The 18,648-nt window shown below is 40.6% G+C and overlaps 1 protein-coding gene across 2 annotated transcripts in view; it reads left to right on the top strand.

Annotated features, from left to right (window-relative positions):
- The window catches only part of DYNC2H1 (dynein cytoplasmic 2 heavy chain 1), a 341,612-nt gene that overhangs the window by 227,642 nt on the left and 95,322 nt on the right, over nucleotides 1-18,648 (top strand). For both annotated transcript variants that reach the window (XM_086679269.1, XM_086679270.1), the window contains one exon: nucleotides 7,627-7,743. In XM_086679269.1, coding sequence (XP_086535395.1) covers nucleotides 7,627-7,743 — 117 coding nt within the window. The remainder of the gene's footprint in view (nucleotides 1-7,626; nucleotides 7,744-18,648) is intronic.

Raw genomic sequence — 18,648 nt, 5'->3', positions numbered from 1 at the left:
CTTGAGGCTTTACTAAAGTGACGCTGCCACTCATTTGAGAGGCTGCAAATACACTTTTTTTTATTTGTGTGTTTGGATGTGTATATATAACATAATATGTTTGTCCGAAGTTGTATATAAAACATTACTATGTATTATTCATAATTGAGTGTTCAGCCTCCTACCTTGGTATTTAAAACTGGTATATTTTTCTAGTCCCAGTAAAATTGAAACATCTTCGTTGAAAGGGAAGTTCATATCTAATTTGCTTAATTAGATTGTATAAGCTAGGAGATCTCCTGAAATTTTAATTTCAGGCTTTCAATATATTGCCTTGAAAAAATGGTGATATGAGTTCTTAACATGGTGGAGTGAATGTACATTTCCTTTTTGATCTTGAGTGAAATCTCATCTCACAAATCACAGTTTGGTCTTGTGTGTGAGCAGCATAAATATTTTTATTGAAAGACGTGAGAGACGTAGAGGACGGTTTTTTCCTTCTTATTAACATAAAGATAAACTTCCGATGTTCTTCCAGAGCCCATTCTCACGTGTGAGTGACTGCTTCCTTTCTGCGGCATGTGGGAGTTGAGCAAGGCTTGTTACACCCTGTTGCACTGGGGATGCACCCCGCGGGAGTGTGAAGATCTTAGGGGCGGGGGTGAGAGTACTGACTGAGGAACATTTTAAGGGTTCCCCAGTTACTGTTGATAAAAGACATAATACTTGAGCTGAAGTTAAAAAGTATTATTATGTAATAAATTTCTATTTATTTCAACTACAAATAGAAAAATATATAGTGTATATAGCATGAATATAATATATGTGAAAACATTATAAGTTACTTCATTTTTTGCTAAATTGTATTGTCTGGGAAAATGATTCAAGCTTTTTTTTCTTTACCAGTCTCTCCACATTTAACTGCCTTTTCTTGTTTCTTGGGGTAGCTAGATCCCTGTGTGCATTATTGAATAAAAGTCATGATAGCCAACATTCCTGTCTTGCTCTGATTTTAAAGGGTTTCTAACATTTGATTATAGATTTTAATACTTGCTGTGTTTTGTGGATACCATTTTTAAGGCTGCATTAATCTGCTTGGGCTATTTTAACAAAACACAGATCTTTCTTGGCTTACGGTGTGATGTAACATCTTGGCCAACCCCTCATGAGCTGACAGTATTGTAAAGTGGGATGCGTGTGATACACCTGATCTAGTAACATCATGGCTTCCCTCACCTCTGTTAAGCATGCTCAGAACACTTACATGAGCCTACCGTCAGGCAGTCTTCTAATGCGAAACCTATTGTTAATAAGGTGTTGAATGTGCCGTGTAATCACTGAGTCCTGTTCTGACACTGAAGAACACAACAGTTGTGAGTGTGTCCGTTGTTCACTCTTGTGATACCTTTGTTTACCACACTGCCGCCAGCCTTGTGAGAGAGCATTGTGGTGCCTGTCCAGAGCCCAGGAGAAGATCAGAATTCGATACGTGGTTCCTACCGAGGTAGGATGTATCACGTTGGCATCATCGTCAGGTTGAAAGTATTCAGTCGAGCTGTCCCAAGCTGCGGCCATCTACCACAGACAGGGCAGCTGAAACTACAAAATGTATTTTTTCATGGTCCTGGAGGCTGGGAGTCTGAGATGAAAGGGCTGGTATGTTCAGTTTCTAGTGCTTGTAGATGGCAGTCTTCTCACTGTGGCCTCGCATGGCTTTTCCTCTTTGCATGTTTGCAGACAGACCGAGGTCGATTGAGAGCTCTCTGCTGTCCCTTCTTCTGCGGAGACTGGCACTATCAGCTCAGAACCCCACGCATGGGACTTCATTTAGCCTTAACTGCTTCCTTAGAGGCCCATCTCCAAATGCTGGGGACGCGAACTTAACTCTGAATTTCGCTGGGAGTGCAGACACTCAACCCACAACATGGGTTCAAGGAGTTTTCTGCTTTTCTTGATGATTCCGTTAGTCTTCGCTGCACAGCCAGCCATCCCAAAACTTTGTGACTTGAAACAGTCATATTTATTGCGTGACTTTTTTTAGGATTCTGAGGGGAGGCTGCGTAATTTCTCCGCGTCCATCTTTGGCATTGCACACGAGGCTGCCCACATCCGCGGGGCTGACGGGGCTGGGAGGCCCGAGGCAGCCTAGTCATGTGTGCAGATGACCCTGGCTCCCGGCTGGGGACATTTGGTTTCCTCTCCCAGAGGCTGGTGTGCTGTTTCGGGGCCCCAAGGCCAGAGCGGGAACTGCTAGTTTTCTTCAAGTGAAGGCTTTGGAAGTCACATGTCGCTTCTGCTGCAGCCTGTTAGGCAAAGCATGTCGGCAGATGAGCCGGCTTACAGGTGGTGGGGCAGACCCTCTAGGAGCAGGCAGAGCAGAGGATTTCCATTGCGGATTCCAGTTTTTCCTCTCCTCCGTTTATGTGGTGAATTATATTTCCTGTGATTAAACCATCCGTTCAGAATTGTCGTGTGTCTTTTTTAGAGGTTGATTGATATTTATTTGTGTCTGTGTTCAGGATTAAAATTGATCCTTGAACATCTTTTATTTCTGGTAGTGTTTTTCCTAGTCTCTGTTACTTGACTCGAGGATCGCTGCCTCGTTTCTAGTCCCTGAGGGGTTCGTGTGCGATCTGAGCTCCTGTGACGTCAGATCCCTCAAGTGAACTGCTGGTGTCTGCGGTTAAGACGGTGGTTTTTAACTTTTCATTTAATTTTTTTTTTCAACGTTTATTTATTTTTTTTTGGGATAGAGAGAGACAGAGCATGAACGGGGGAGGGGCAGAGAGAGAGGGAGACACAGAATCGGAAACAGGCTTCAGGCTCTGAGCCATCAGCCCAGAGCCCGACGCGGGGCTCGAACTCACGGACCGAGAGATCGTGACCTGGCTGAAGTCGGGACGCTTAACCGACTGCGCCACCCAGGCGCCCCGACTTTTCATTTAATTTTTTAAACTATGCCCTGATTTAGTTTTGCTGTTATTTCTTGGGGCTCTTTTATTAGTTTATATATTCCTAGGAATTTCTGTTGGCCAAATTTGTAACTTTTTATGGCATAAAACTCTTCAAAATAATCTCATTAATGTCTTTTAGTCACTCCTGTATCTGTAATTATATTCTTTTTAAAATTGGATTTTAGGGGCGCCTGGGTGGCACAGTCGGTTAAGCACCCGACTTCAGCCAGGTCACGATCTCGCGGTCCGTGAGTTCGAGCCCCGCGTCGGGCTCTGGGCTGATGGCTCGGAGCCTGGAGCCTGTTTCAGATTCTGTGTCTCCCTCTCTCTCTGCCCCTCCCCCGTTCATGCTCTGTCTCTCTCTCTGTCCCAAAAATAAATAAATGTTGAAAAAAAAAATTAAAAAAAAAAATAAAATAAAATAAAAAATAAAATTGGATTTTAAGGGGCACCTGGGTGGCTCAGTCAGTTAGTTAAGCGTCCAACTTCGGCTCAGGTCATGATCTCATCGTCAGTGAGTTCAAGTCCCACATCAGGCTCTGGGCTGACAGCTCAGAGCCTGGAGCCTGTTTCAGATTCTGTGTCTCCCTCTCTCTCTGCCCCTCCCCCGTTCATGCTCTGTCTCTCTCTCTGTCCCAAAAATAAATAAATGTTGAAAAAAAAATTAAAAAAAAAAAATAAATAAAATAAAAAATAAAATTGGATTTTAAGGGGCACCTGGGTGGCTCAGTCAGTTAGTTAAGCGTCCAACTTCGGCTCAGGTCATGATCTCATCGTCAGTGAGTTCAAGTCCCACATCAGGCTCTGGGCTGACAGCTCAGAGCCTGGAGCCTGTTTCAGATTCTGTGTCTTCCTCTCTCTCTGCCCCTCCCCCACTCACTTGCTCTCTCTCTCTCTCTCTCTCTCTCTCAAAAAATAAACATTAAATTTTTTTTTTAAATTGTATTTTTAAAATAAACTTTTAACTCATTTTATCTTTATCTTATATCACCCAGTATACTCAGAAATCTCATGATTTTATTAGTCCTTTCAGTAAACTTTTTTTTTTTTTCAAGAGAGAGAGCATGAGCAGGGGAGGGGCAGAGAGAGAGAGGGGGGGAATCCCAAACAGGTTCCCTGTTGTCAGTGTAGAGCGCGATACAGAGCTAGAACTCAAAACTATGAGATCATGACCTGAGCCGAAATCAAGAGTCAGACACGTAACTGACTGAGACATCCAGGTGCCCGTGACTTTTGGTTTTTTATCTGCTCTCTTTTCTATCAGTTGTCTTTTCATTAAATATTTTTTTCTCCTTTTACTTCCATCTCCATTTTCAACTTTGTTATTTAAGTTTGGCTCAGTTTTAAACTTTGTGTCTTTTTAAACATAAGCCTTTGCTGCTGTAATTTTCTTCCAGCGTCTCATTCACTGAAGTTTGATGGTGTTGATGTGTGGAATGTTCGTGATGATGGTGTTTCCAGCAGCCCACACTGTCAGCCCGAAGCCGTGGTGGAGCAAACCGTGTGTCCCAGTCATTCCAATCTGGGTTTCTAGGTCTTAACGTTGGAACTCTGACCCTTAGGAACTGGACTCACATAGGGGACATTTTACAGAGTGATTGACCAGTATGGCTTACAAGTGTCAAGGGTATGAAAGCCTTTCCTTGACTTTCATTGTTTTGGGTGGGACTACAGATAAATTACAACTCAATACGATCCCAGATTCTCCTCAAACAGAAAAAGGACATTCGTGGAAAAATTGGTGAGGTTGAAATAGGGCTTGTAATAGCTTAGTTGGTAGTACTGTGCCTTTGTTAGTTTCCTGGTTTTGATCATTGTGCACTGATTGTAAGATGCTGACGTAGGGGGGCACGGTGAAGTCTCTGAAGGGAGTTCTCTGTACTATTTGTGCAACTTTTCTGTCAATCTGAAAGTCACGCATAATAGCAAGTAAATCAGCAACGCAAGCTCCAGGCCCTTTCGGAGGGGCCGATGTCACAGGGCAGATGCTGCCTTCTGGATGCATAGGTCTAGATGAGCTGCACCACCATGGTTCACTCGGGGGCGTGGAATCACGGTATTGTATGCATGAGACTGTGAGAACGCTGCACTAGCCACACTGGATTAAAATAAAATACTTAATGGTAAAAATACAGACTTCCCTTAATGTTCCAGGTACTTCAGTCATAAATCTTAAAAGGTTTTTTGTTGATTCTGTTGTGTAATTGTGGTTTTACACATGCTGTGTTACAGGATTTCTCCAGGTGTTTCGTCTGACGCATCCCTGGAAATAAATATGTAATCTGTTCAGTTTCTCTGAAAGTCCATTTTCTCATCTGTAAATTGAGAGTGTTTGTTTTCAAATATTGTATTCCCTCTCATTCCAAGAAGGATGACACCAGAGGTGACTTAGAAAATGTAAGCAGTCTGTCAGTGTAACATTAGTACTGGACAAAGTCAGCCACAGAGAAGACAAGGGAAGGAAAGGAAAGCCAGGGAAGCATTTTATGCCAAGAGAAGGCAAAACGAACAACAAAGTAAATGTGTTGTTTGTGGAGAATCCCACCCTGTTTGACACCATTTTAATGGAGTGTTAGCAAATAAAGTACTTTTTTAAAAATATTTATTTATTTTTGGGAGACAGAGGAGTGCAAGCCAGGGGAGGGGCAGAGAGAGAGGAAGACACAGAATCCGAAGCAGGCTCCAGGCTCCGAGCTGTCAGCACAGAGCCTGACGCGGGGTTTGAACTCACAAACCGTGAGGTCATCACCTGAGGCAAAGTCTGACACTCAACCAACTGAGCCACCCAGGCATCCCTAAAGTAGTTTTTAATTGGTTTAAAATGTAAATAATGGGGGGGCGCCTGGGTGGCGCAGTCGGTTAAGCGTCCGACTTCAGCCAGGTCACGATCTCGCGGTCCGTGAGTTTGAGCCCCGCGTCAGGCTCTGGGCTGATGGCTCAGAGCCTGGAGCCTGTTTCCGATTCTGTGTCTCCCTCTCTCTCTGCCCCTCGCCCGTTCATGCTCTGTCTCTCTCTGTCCCAAAAATAAATAAACGTTGAAAAAAAAAAAAATTAAAAAAAAAAAAATAAAATGTAAATAATGGGAAGATTTTATTACCTGTGCTTTTTAAAAAGATAAATATGTGAGATTTTGTAAAAACAAAAGATGGTCCACAATTCTAAGTTATAGGTCTATTCTCATGGTAAAAATATATCATTATGTATTTGAACTCTCTTTTTATTAATCTGTTTGTTAAAGAATATAGTATATTATCATAGTGTTATTAGGAAAAGCAAACCTCACATATTGTTTTTCTAGGACAGAAAGCATGGCCTTTTGAGCTGGCAAGTATTTTATTCTTAAAATAGTTTTTAGCATCTTGTAAAAAAGTTTGCATCTCTTTTCCTTTAGACATCCCTTTGCATCCTTATTTGTTTTCTGGCTTGTTTGACAAATTTAAAATACAAATAAGTGATAGCGAATGTTACCAGAGTTAAAATAGCACTTCTTCTGACTACCAACTAACGGTGTTTTGTGGTGTGGCAAAGTTGATGAATTAGCTGCTGTTGTAGGGTTCAGCTAGAGCAAATGAAAATAATTTATCAGAAAAACAAAGAAAATGAAACCCTGAATCACCATGATTTTTTCAAGATGGGAGAATCAATCAAAAGCTCTAGAAGTAACTTGAGTTTTACAGCATGATGGTGGATGTTTAACAATTGAGTAGTGTGTTGATTTTGAAAGATTTATGGCCCTTATTTTGTTAAGAACTTTACTAATACAAGCATCCAACAAATATGAAATATAGCCCAATCTGTTCAAAAAGGAAAAACAATCTACATCTTTCGAATCTTGCAATCTACATCTTTTATTTTTCAAAAAATAAAACAAATGTAGTCAGCATGCTGCAAAGGTTGGTGTTAAAAATAGTAGCTTTGGAAAACACATGCCTCTCGTTTTGGGTTTATTTTATGTCAGAGAAGCACTGAGAGCATAATTTTGACATTGGGTTGAAGTGCTTGTAAAGAGCAGCCCGCAGATACCGCACTGATTTTGTACCCACCCCGATACCTCCAGCCCGGTATCAGTACCCTCATTACCTCTGCCTCGTTGCTGGAGAAGTAGCAAGTCAGTTATCGTTGCCGAAGCCCACGTCACAGAGCACGGTGTTAGGAAATGTGTGTGAGTGGATTTCGATGGGGATCAGCAGAAAGTCGCGGAAGGGGCGCCCCCAGTGGGAAGCACTGTGTACCTCGCCTGGTTTGCACCCCGCCCCCCTGTCCGTGCGTCTTTCATTAGAGTCTTCGTGCAGAGGAAACGTTTACGTGGCAACTTAACGTTAATACAGAGCACGAAAACTTGGGTTTGTAATGATTTGTACCAACAAATAATTACTTAAAATTGTTTTGCTCTTTGATGTAGTGTGGTATGCTATTTACTATCTTTCCTACCATTGCCTCTTTTCAGAAAAACGATCTTTAATCAATCAGCATGTTGAAATTATAAAGTTGAGTCAATCAAACGAAATATATTTTTCTTTATTTTTTAACTGCTTAAGTAAATCAGTTACATGTTAAGGCAATTGAATAGAGATAATGGGATTAAAACTTGTTTATATTTAGCCTCTATTTTTATAAAACAAATATAGCTATTTTTGGACCCATACTATTTCTCTCTTTTCAATTTTTTCTGCTTATTATGTTTTTATTTTAGGTTATTTCACAGTTGAGGATCTTGGGCAGATCAGTAACAGCTGGTTGCAAATTTGATAGAGAAATCTGGTCTAACGAACTGTCCCCTGTCCTCAATCTCTGGAAGAAACTAAACCAGGTTAGTACTGGAACAGTATTCGGATCGGGCCCCCTTTTTTCTCCCTGTCCTTTTTTTCCAGTTTTATCCCCAAATTTTCCCTGATGGTAGAATTCTGTGTCGATCTGCCTCTTATGTACACCACTGTCCTGGAAGGAGGTGGGGACATAATAGTAACAGAAGCAGATCAGCCCAAGAAGTGGGGTGACCCATGTGATTGTCATATCCTGGTGACGTGCCAGGTCATCCCCTGTACCTGCTGTACGTCACTGTGTTCGCTGCTTGCCTTGTCTTTCCTCTTTCTGTAAAGTCAGCACCTGCTGGTGAAGGTGGTATGTTTCACAGAACTGACAGTGCTGAGGAGAAACAGTTCATCGGCTGGAACCCACTTAGTTTTGTATTGTAGGGTAGTTATGGTAGATGATAGAGTAGTTGCTCACGAGGCAGTCGTTAGCATATTGTGGTTCCTGTTCTTATTGAATAGGGATTTATTCTTTCGAATTCAAAAACAAAACTATACAGTCCATCAGTTTAGTGTTAGTGTAAAAATGCCTCTATCTCAGGTCTAACCTTTTAAAATGAGGGATGTCAAATAGAGCTAATTTCAGAACCTATGAAAAAGGTTAAAAGCTTCTAAAAATTCAAAATCCTCAAACCTTACAGTATTGTGATTTTGAGTTGCTATGACATTCTCAACACATGGGGACCATCAGGAATCCCAGGAAGCACTGCCCCCAGCTGACTGGGATCACTGCTTCCATTCGGATCGCCCCACTGGTGAAGCTTGACACAGTCAGTGTGAGGGGCGTCTAGCAGGGACAGCGCTTCATGCCCTGGTGTCCTGCGCCGTGCTCCCCTCTGCCCTGGCCGTACAAGGAATCACCTTGCTCGTATTCCTGATATGGAGTCATGGTCCTGATCCGTTCTTTGTACTGGTTCACAGGAGAGTTACTATTCTTAAACCAGCCTTTGCTTTCCTTTAAATTAATAACCAGGAGGGGAAGTGTGGGAAGTTAAATGCATTTAGTGCCACAGTCCTTTATTATACAGGGAAATTTGACTGCCTTTTTCCGTCAGAAGGCTTGATTTTACAAAGAAATTGTATTTTATAATTTTGGGATTATGTTTGTATTATGTTTGGATTTAGCTTTCTGAGTGATGTTTACGTTGTTTGAAACTAAAGAAAGAAGGAAGTAGAAAATGACCATGCATTTTGGGTTAATTTGCAGCCTTTATGAATCATGAACTGGTTTTATCATAAACTGCAACAGAAGCAGGGAAGAACAAATGACTTCTGCTTTGTGAAGTGAACTTGAATGTGAGACATCACTGAGAATGGTTGGCCAGCACTCACATCTATAAGTGCATAGGCACTAAGCGTGTGTGAACTTTCTTTTGTGTGAAATGTAGTCCTGGCACTGGGAGCTGCGGGAGAGTCAGCGTCCTCTCAGGTGGCATCAGATGGGTGGGTGTGGGAGAGACAGGCGTGTTCGACATTGCTCAAGGTCTGTCTGGATCGAGCATAAGGACCACTTTCCATTACGAAGACAGGATCAATGGGGTATCTCAGCCATGCTGGATAGCAATTTCAAGTTGTTAGGGGTGTGTGTGTGTGCACCACAGAAAGAGAGAGAGCAAGCGAGAGAGAGCACAAGCATGCTACCAAGACTAGAAACAGACCTCACAGTCTGTTGCCTTGGGTAGTTTGCACACGTTAACAGTGTTTGTTCTTTGAATCCGTGAGCACGGGATGTTTTTCCTTTTTCCTTCCCGTGCCATCCTCAGTGTCTTTCATCATTGCTTTCCGGTTTTCACAGTACAGGTCGTTGACCTTCTTGGCTAAGTTTATTCCTAGGTATTTGGTTATTTTTGGTACGCTTGTAAACGGCACTGTTTTCTTCATTTCTCTTTCTGTTACTTCATTGTTAGCGTAGAGAATTGCACCTGATTTCTCTATGATTTCTTATCCTGCAACCTTATTGAATTCATTTATTGAGTAGTTTTTTTGGTGGCATCCTTTGGGTTTTCTACATATGGTATCGTATCGTCTGCACATAGCGGAAGTTTATTTCTTCCTTATGAAGTCAGATGCCTTTTATTTCTTTTTCTTGTCTGAATGCTGTGACTGACTTCCAGTAGTGTATTGAATAGAAGTGGTGAGAGTGGGCATCCTTGTCTTCTTCCTGAACGTAGGCTAAAAGCTCTCAGTTGTTCACCCTTGAGTACGGTGTTACCTGTGCATGTTCTTATGTAAGGCCTTTATTATGTGGAGGTATTTTCCCTCTAAACCTGCTTCCTTGAGGGTTTTTATCATGGACGGATGTTGTACTTTGTCAGATGCTTTTTCTGCATCTATTGAAAGGATCATGTGGTTTTTACCCTTTGTCTTGTTGATGTGGTGTATCATGTTGATTGATTTGTAAATACTGAACCAGTCTTGCATCCCAGGAATAAATGCTCCTTGGTTGTGGTGAATGATTTTTTTAATGTGGAATTGGATTCAGTTTGCTAATACTTTGTTGAGGATTTTTATATTGATGCTCATCAGAGTTATGGGCCTATAGTTCTTATTTTTCTTGTCTTTATCTGGATTTGGTGTCAGGGTCATGCTGGGCTCATAGAATGAATGTGGAAATTTTTCTTCCTTTTCTATTTTTTGTAGTAGTTGGAGAAGAAGAGGTATTAACTCTTCTTTAAATGTTTGGTAGAATTGATGTGTGAAGCCATCTCGTCCTGGACTTTTGTTTGTTGGGAATTTTTTGATTACTGATTCAGTTTCACTGCTGGTAATCGGTCTGTTCAAATTTTCTATTTCTTCCTGCTTCAATTTTAGGAGGTTATGTGTTTCTAGAACTTTATCCATTTCTTCTGAGTTGTCCAATTTGTTGGCATATAATTTTTCATAATATTCTTTTATAATCCTTTGTATTTCTGTGCTGTCAGTTGTTACTACTCCTGTTTCATTTCTGGTTTTGAGTCCTTTGTGTGCGTCTCTCTCTCTCTCTCTCTCTTTTTTGAGGAGTCTGGCTAAGAGTTTTCAAAGAACCACCTCCTGGTTTCATTGATCTATTGTTTTGTTAGTTTCTATATCATTTATGTCTGTTCTCATCTTATATTTTCTTCCCTCTATTGATTTTGGAATTGTTTGTTCTTCTTTTTCTAGCTCCTTTACGTATAAGGTTATTAGGACTTTTTACTGAGGGAGTTCACTGTTAATCCAATTCTTATTTCTTTGTAACTGATTAATATTTTTCCTCTAAGAATGTTCTGTCTCTTACATCCTTACGTTTTACCATAGTATAAACAGGTGTGGATTTGTTTGTATCTGTTTGTTTGATAATCTGAGCCTTTGTACTGGAACCTGTTTAGCTCCATTTCCAACACCAGCTGGACTACATGCTGTGTCATATCAACTACCTTGCTATCCATGACTGTGGCTTTATATTGCTGTTTTTAGCCCTGAAGTGGTGACGTGTTGGACAGTGATCCATTCAGGGCGGTGGTAAAGTCAGCAACCCTGAATTCTCCCTTGCCTCACCCCAGCCTGGGGCCCAGCCCTCTTCAGCCGTGGGTCCCCGTACCCTACTGTTTACAAGGGTCTCCCAGATGTTCCCATTCTCAGGGTCCCATCTTCTGGTGTAGTGTTCTCTTGTTGTGTCCAAGACAGGATTCGCAGGTGGGACATAGTTTGCTCTCCTGTCTGGAAACAAGCGTAACTTTTAAAATTTCATTCTGATTTTTGTTTGTAAGATAAATATAGATTATTTCAAAATTACCATTATGTTAAACTCATAGTGGCCATATTAATGTAGCGAGTATCTTACACTTCATTCTGCTACAATTTGTTTTTTATCTCTTCCGTTTCTTTCCTGAATTTATTGTCATAATTTAGACTTCTGTTCTCTCATATGGATAACAGAAAACTCCAGATTTGACTCTCCTTCTAATAGATACTTTCTGAAATCATATTTCTTATTATTATCACATTAATTTTACTAAGGGAAAAAGAATTTTTCACCACATGGCTCCATATCCAACCTTACTTCTAAGCTTCTTTCACACTCTAGCAGACCTGAGTGCTGTGTGCACAAACCACCTCAGATTTGTGTATGAGGAGTTTCCGAGGGCTGTTTCCATATCCTTGAATAGGCTCGCCATGCCAGCCACCAGTGATGGCCAGATAAGATCCCTGCATTTTACTCCTTTCCCTCTCCATGTTTCCCAATACTAATTTATAACTTGCACAACAATTCTCATGAAGGTCGTATTTTAAACCAGGCAGATTAAGATGTGGCCCTTAGGAATAGGAATTCTGTTTTGTAAGAGTTTTGAAATTTATGCATATAAATGTTTCAAATGCAACAACTTAGTACTACATTCCTTTTTTAGTTTTTCATCATTATTTCTATGAGGTTATGGTTAATTACTAGCTAAACTTAAAGGTTAACTATATCTAAGCAATAATAATAATTTTTTGAAAAGTAATTATAAGGGAGTCACCCAGGTCCTAATCTTTTCCCATTAAATAGCCAGGAGACATTAATTGAATCACTTCTGGACTCTATGTTAGCTTTTTCTTAAAAAGGGACGTCAACCTCTTCTCTGCATTCATGCATTAACTCATTTTTCATTCATCAAGTATTGATGTTTCTCTTAGATGCTATGTGCTATGGTTTATTAAGATTTGATAATAATACTCAGAAATAGAGGTATTACAATGTTTTGGGGGAGCCCAGGTGAAGGAATGCTTAATTCTGCTGAAAGGAAGCCAGGGAATGTTACACGACGGGCGAGAAATCCTCTCGGTTAAAGACAAGGTGTGGTGTCGCAGAGAGATGGAAGAGTGTGCCATGTCTGTTAGTCTGACCCATGAGGGACAGGAATGCTTGGAGCAGAGTGACTGGATGGACAGTCAGGACTCTTCTGCAGGACCGGGTTGCAGTGGGTACACGTCATTCGCCAGTGCTGTGGCAACGCGAGCGCGGAGCAAGAGAAACGCGTCCAAGACATCTCCCAAGTAGAATCCATCCCTGTAGGACTCTGGTGCCGATCTAATAAAAAATGGATGTGAACAGTTTGGAAAGCATGAACTCTTCAGACATTAAACTTTTTTGTTCTCAGTTCTTTAAAGATTTGTAGCTTTGTAAAACTTAGTATAACAAGCCCTAATGGTCCTGATACCATGGCCGTATTCAAGATCTTTTCTTAATTTAGTCTTTCATGCTTGAAGTGGAATCTCTAAATTTTTAGTGACTGTATTAGTCATTATATCTATTTCAGGAGAAAATGCATATAAATATGTAATTGTAACTTTCAGCATCAGTTTGTTAATCATTAATTTATGTCACATCATTTTTTAAATAGTTCAGATGCATAATTTAGTATCCTCTCTTATTTTGTGACATTTTTAGGATTTCTGCTAAAAATAGTAACTTGAAAAACAATTTAATGAGCAAAATACTGAAAAGTATAACAGAGAAGCCAGTTTCATTCAATATTATGCATGCTTGCATTTGAAAGATCATTTCATGCTTTGAAATTTTTATTATGCGTGAGCTACCTCTCATCAATTTTTAATACCTGGTTGATGGTGACAACTGATGAGAATTACTGACATTCTGACCAATTTACATCTCCTTTACATAGCTTGAGAACTCCCAAGACCTCTCACTGAGATTACCCACATGATAAGAGGTACACAGAAAACTGCCTCTTTTAGGCTGGGAGAATTGTTGGGGAAAAAAATAGGTGATGGAATTTTTTCTGAACAATAATTGAACCTGTTGATCTGGTAACTATTTTACTATTTCTTTTTTCAGATGGTAGATTGTATGTTTGTCAAATTAATCTTTTAGGCCCAATAGCTTAATTTTAAAATAGTGCATTGCAACTAAAGTAAAATAGAGAATTCTAGAATAAACAGTAAGACTAGTACTTTCTTATATTCTTAAACTAAAATTATCTTTTAAATATATTATTTCTTCTCAGACTGCTTTTCGACTTTCTTCCCTTTTAATTAAGGTGAAATTCTATAAAATATGATGACTATGTCCTAGTTTTAGAAAATTTAAGGTAGGGAATATATCTATAATATATACCTTTGTTGGATAAAAACATTTCGCAGTTGTACTTAGAGCTATTTTGTTTTGTGGCTTTTTTTTTTCTTCCTAAAACATCTAAACTTCAGCAAGTATGATCTCCTGTCTCATTGATTCTCCAGGTGAAAGATGTCCTTTGGAATTTAATTCTTAGTAAAGCTTTACCCACCACCACTCCCACTCTCCTTCCCCCAGACCCGGACAGGTTTCACTCCTTTTGACAACAAGGAATGTGTAGCTTACATTAACTTAGATTCTCTCTGTCCCATTGCAGACAGCACAGTAGAAAACACACTAGGTATTTCAACAGATGATTTAATACAAGGGAATTGGTTATACATACGTTGCATGGCCAGAAAAGACAAAAAGGAAGAGTTGGAAGCACATGTTTGCAAGAAGCAACCACCTTTTGTTTGGGCTGGGGGACAGCAGGGAGGAGTCTGGGGTGAATGGCAGGCAGAGCCCCATGGAGGGGCCCATGGACCGGCAGGGACTCAGGTGCAGGAGGGCGCTGCCCCCTCAGAAGTGCTGGAACCTCTGTTGCTGGGGGTGCTGTAGGACTGGTGCCGGAAGCACCCCCAGGAGAAGCCCCTGGGTTTTCCCTTCTCCTCTGCAAATTCCACGTGGCTGAACCTCATGGGGCCTCAGCTGGCAAGAAACCCTCAATTTGCGGGAGTCTCAGCCTGGGCATCACAGAGCTACAGGAAGAAAAGCAAAGTGGGCGGATGGGAGCTGAGAAACAACCTCCCTTCCACAAGCCAGGCGTGCTCTTCGTTTGTTCTTCCTTCTGTTGTGTTTGCTTCTTGACTGGGTGTTTGCTTCAGTGATCCCCCTCCTCCTATTCCTAATTTAAACACTCTTGCAACTGTACCCCTCAAATTTTTACTTTTATGTTTTCATTGCTACTCACTTTTAAACAGTTTCTAAGTTGTGTTATGACTTCTACTTCTTTCATGCGTTTTTATTCATAAGTGGCTTTCCTGGTTACTTTTAGTCGCAGATTTCTACCCTTTGTGATCAGAGAATGCTGTCCTATGACACGCATCTTTGAAACTTGTTGAGACTTGCTTTATGGCCCATTATATCATTATGAAACATTTTTTTTGTGTTATCTTTGAAAAGAATACATGTTCTGCTGTGGTTGACTGCCATGTTGAAATTATGTTAAGTTTTTAAACTTTTTCTTTAATGTTTATTTTTGAGAGAGAAAGATCATGAGCAGGGAAGGGGCAGAGAGAGAGGGAGTCACAGAATCTGAAGCAGGCTCCAGGCTCTGAGCCATCAGCACAAAACCCCATATGGGGCTTGAACTGACCGCACTGAAGTTAATCGCTTAACCGACTGAGCCACCCAGGCACCCCAAAATTAAGTTTTTTAAGTGTTTTGTTCACGACTCATACATTTATAAAATGGTTTTTTACTGTCACTTTTTGAGTTATGTAAAATCAGAACACTATCTCTTGATAGGTTAAACTTAATCATTGCAAAGTAATTTTCTGTAACTCTTAAAGTGTTTTTCTTCTGATATTAGTAAATCTGCATGAACCTTCTTTTAATTATTCTTGGTTAGCTCTATCTTATTTCATACTTCTATTCTCAGCTTTTGGACCTTTTTATATGTGTGCATCTTACAAAGAGCCCATAGGTGGTCTTTTTGTGATCTTTAAGTGGATCATTTCATCTATTTAATATTACTTTGGATTACTTCGTATTATTATGTCTTGTATTTTTCTTTTCATTCCTTTGTTAATCTTCCTTTGGGCTGATTGTTTTCTCTGATATCTTTCTCTCACAGTTTACAAATTGTACATGCTTTCTACCTTTTTAGTGGCATCCTAGATAGTTTATCGTACCAACTTAGCTCATCAAAGTTAATGTAAATATATTTACTTATATGGAAGACAATTGAAGAAGCTGAGGACATTATACACAACCCCAGCCTCATATGGAGTTACTGTTACGTGTTTCAGTCTTGGCTGTTGTTTCCACTTCATGCTCGTTCTGACCGGGTCCCATGCCTTCACTGTCCTGTACTCCTTCCTGCCTCCAGGACATTTCGGGTGAGTGTCCTCCCCTTCTTCCTGAAGTCACAGGAGTCCTTTGGTGGGAAACTCTTTGCATCCTTATTTCTCTGAAAATGCCTTTAATGTATCCTCTGTTTTTATATATTTTTTAAATGTTTGTTTACTTCTGAGAGAGAGACCGAGCATGAGCAGGGGAGGGGCAGAGAGGGAGACACAGAATCCGAAGCAGGCTCCGGGCTCCGAGCTGTCAGCACAGAGCCCGATGCGGGGCCCGAACTCACAAACTGCGAGATCATGACCTGAGCCGAAGTTGGACATTCAACCAACTGAGCCACCAGGCGCCCGTCCTCTGTTTTCAAATGTTTATTTTTCCATATTAACAGTTACTGTCTCATTATATTGAAGGTACAGTGAGATGATTCTGCTCTTTTCTGCTCTCTGCTTTTGCTGCTAAGAAGTCCATTTTTGCTCCTTTGATTTATGTTTACTTTCATACTGCTTTTAAGATCTCTTTGCCTTGGTTTTCTGCAGTCTTACTGAGACTCAGCATGGATTTGTTTTCTTTCTCTCTTTAATTCATTCATTTTGAAATCTTGCTTAAGATTTAATGGGCTTTTGAATTTAGATTGCTCCTGTTCATCTGTGGGCAAGGTCAGTTGGACTCTTCACTCTGCTCTACTCCTCCTCTTCTGGAAGCTGAGTCAGGAGTCGGCCCACCCTCTTCTCTTTACTCACCGTATGTCTTAGTTCTCTTGTTTCCCACTTCCTGGTGTCCTTGTGATACATTCTTAATAAACTCTACACATGTGTCTTCCGGTCCACTCCCTCTTTACTCAGCCAGATGTAATCTAGTATGGAAGTTTCACATTTTAACCCTTCCTGTTTTTATTTAATAACATTTTTTAATGCTTATTTATTATTGAGAGAGAGACAGAGCACGAGCAGGGGAGGGACAGAGAGAGAAGGAGACACAGAATCTGAAGCAGGCTCCAGGCTCTCAAAACAGAGCCTGATGCAGGGCTCGAACCCATGAACCATGAGATCATGACCTGAGCTGAAGTTGGAGGCTTAACTGACTGAGCCACCCAGGCACCCCAATAATTTTTAATTTTTAAAAGTTTGTTTCTTTTCCAGATGTTCTTGTTGTTTATTTTAAGAATCTCTGTCAGTTCTAGAAACATTTACCATAATTGCTTTATGGTTTGTTGTGGTTATTCCTATATCTGAAGTTTTTGTGGATTTGATTCTTCTCTACATTGTATATGATAATTTGATGGCAGTGCCTTATTTACTTATATAGTATTTGGGTTTTTGTTAAGCCGTGACATGTAATTATTTTGGTAACATGACTTACAAAGGAGCTATATTTGTAGCCTGGAATTAAAACGTATTGAACCATTCAGTTTAGAATGTAGGCTTAGGGTTTGGTTTAGGTTGGGTCAGCATCATGCACCCTTCAAATACTTTGAGATACCTCTAGTCTGGAACTATACAAATTAAATTATCCTCTTGAAGTTCATTAGAACCTCCAAAGTCGCGCATACAAACTAATGTTAAAGTTCCAACTGTGACACTTATTTTTTGAGGAGAGAGTCCTACATATACACTCACCACTCCACAGTTACTACCAAATTTTGATACGCACTTTCCCTCATAGTCCTTGGGGCACAGGTGAAGGCAGTTTATTTCTCTTTGACTCTTCTGCTGAAAGTGTAATCATTCAGGATTTTAATTGGGGGGGGGGGGGCGTCTTTTATCCTCTCCATTGACCAGATAGTGGACCTCATGTCTGGTCTCACAACCCGTGATTATGAATGTGAAAGCTCAGGGTCACCAGCCCCAGTGACCTCAGGGTCGTGCTTGTCGTTGTCTCACTTGCAGTGCTGGCGCATAAAAAACCCTTTCTAGATTTCTCCGTGTCACCCCAGAAAGAGCCCGATTCTTATTTCACATACCATGAGAATTAGCTTTGTAGACATTTGTCTACAAAATTGCTCTGAACAGAAGGGATGATAAAACCTCTCTTATTTCTCTGAGAGGACCCTTGACTCAGTTCCTAAGCCCCAAGTTGCTGGAGAGACCAGAGCATTATCTCTCTGTGTTTTTAAAGGTCAAAAGGGATAAAGCCCAAAACTGAGTCATCTCTTAGATCACTTGGCTCCTGGAGAGATTTTATTTGCACACCACAGTGTTGGTTAGAATTCAAGCCCATTGCGTCTCCTAGAACTCCGTCTTTGGAGGGGAAGAGGAAGTCTGTAGAAGCAGAGCATGACCGGTCTCCCGTCCCCTGTGTACCTCACCCAGGGGCGTCTGGCTCACCTGGCCACCCCAAAAGGAAGGCCTTGGTCAAGGTACAAGGATAGTAACAGCACACTTATTTCTTATTGTGAGGTAATTAGTAAGTGATATCTCTAATGCAGAATACCTTGTGTTTGCATTCGGGATAAAATTAATAAAGATGAAAATTGAATACTCAGCACTTCGTTGTTTGAATAATTCTTCCTTCTCTCAAGGTTGCTTTTGGGTGTGTGGAAGAACATGCTTTAATATTTTATTCAACATAGTTGTTTACGGCAGAAAATAGAAGCTGAAATTCTCTATTTCTTACTTTGAGCAGTTGCAAAAACCATGTGTATGTGTCCTGTAAGTGACTGCACTTTGTGGACTGTCCTTCTCTGTTAAGTAATGCATTCATTGTTGGAATGGTTTCTCACTGGCTCTGTGCCCTGACCGTTGAAACCTGAGTGCTCCATTTACTCTGAAAGTCATGAACCAGTTCGCTTGCTGCGTTAGGATGTTGGCTT

Source organism: Puma concolor, chromosome D1 (genome assembly GCF_028749965.1).
Source record: "Puma concolor isolate L17-30 chromosome D1, mPumCon1.1.hap2, whole genome shotgun sequence".
Lineage (NCBI taxonomy): Eukaryota > Metazoa > Chordata > Mammalia > Carnivora > Felidae > Puma > Puma concolor.
The sequence above is the reverse complement of the archived record's forward strand: the minus strand, read 5'-3'. Positions and strand labels throughout refer to the sequence as shown.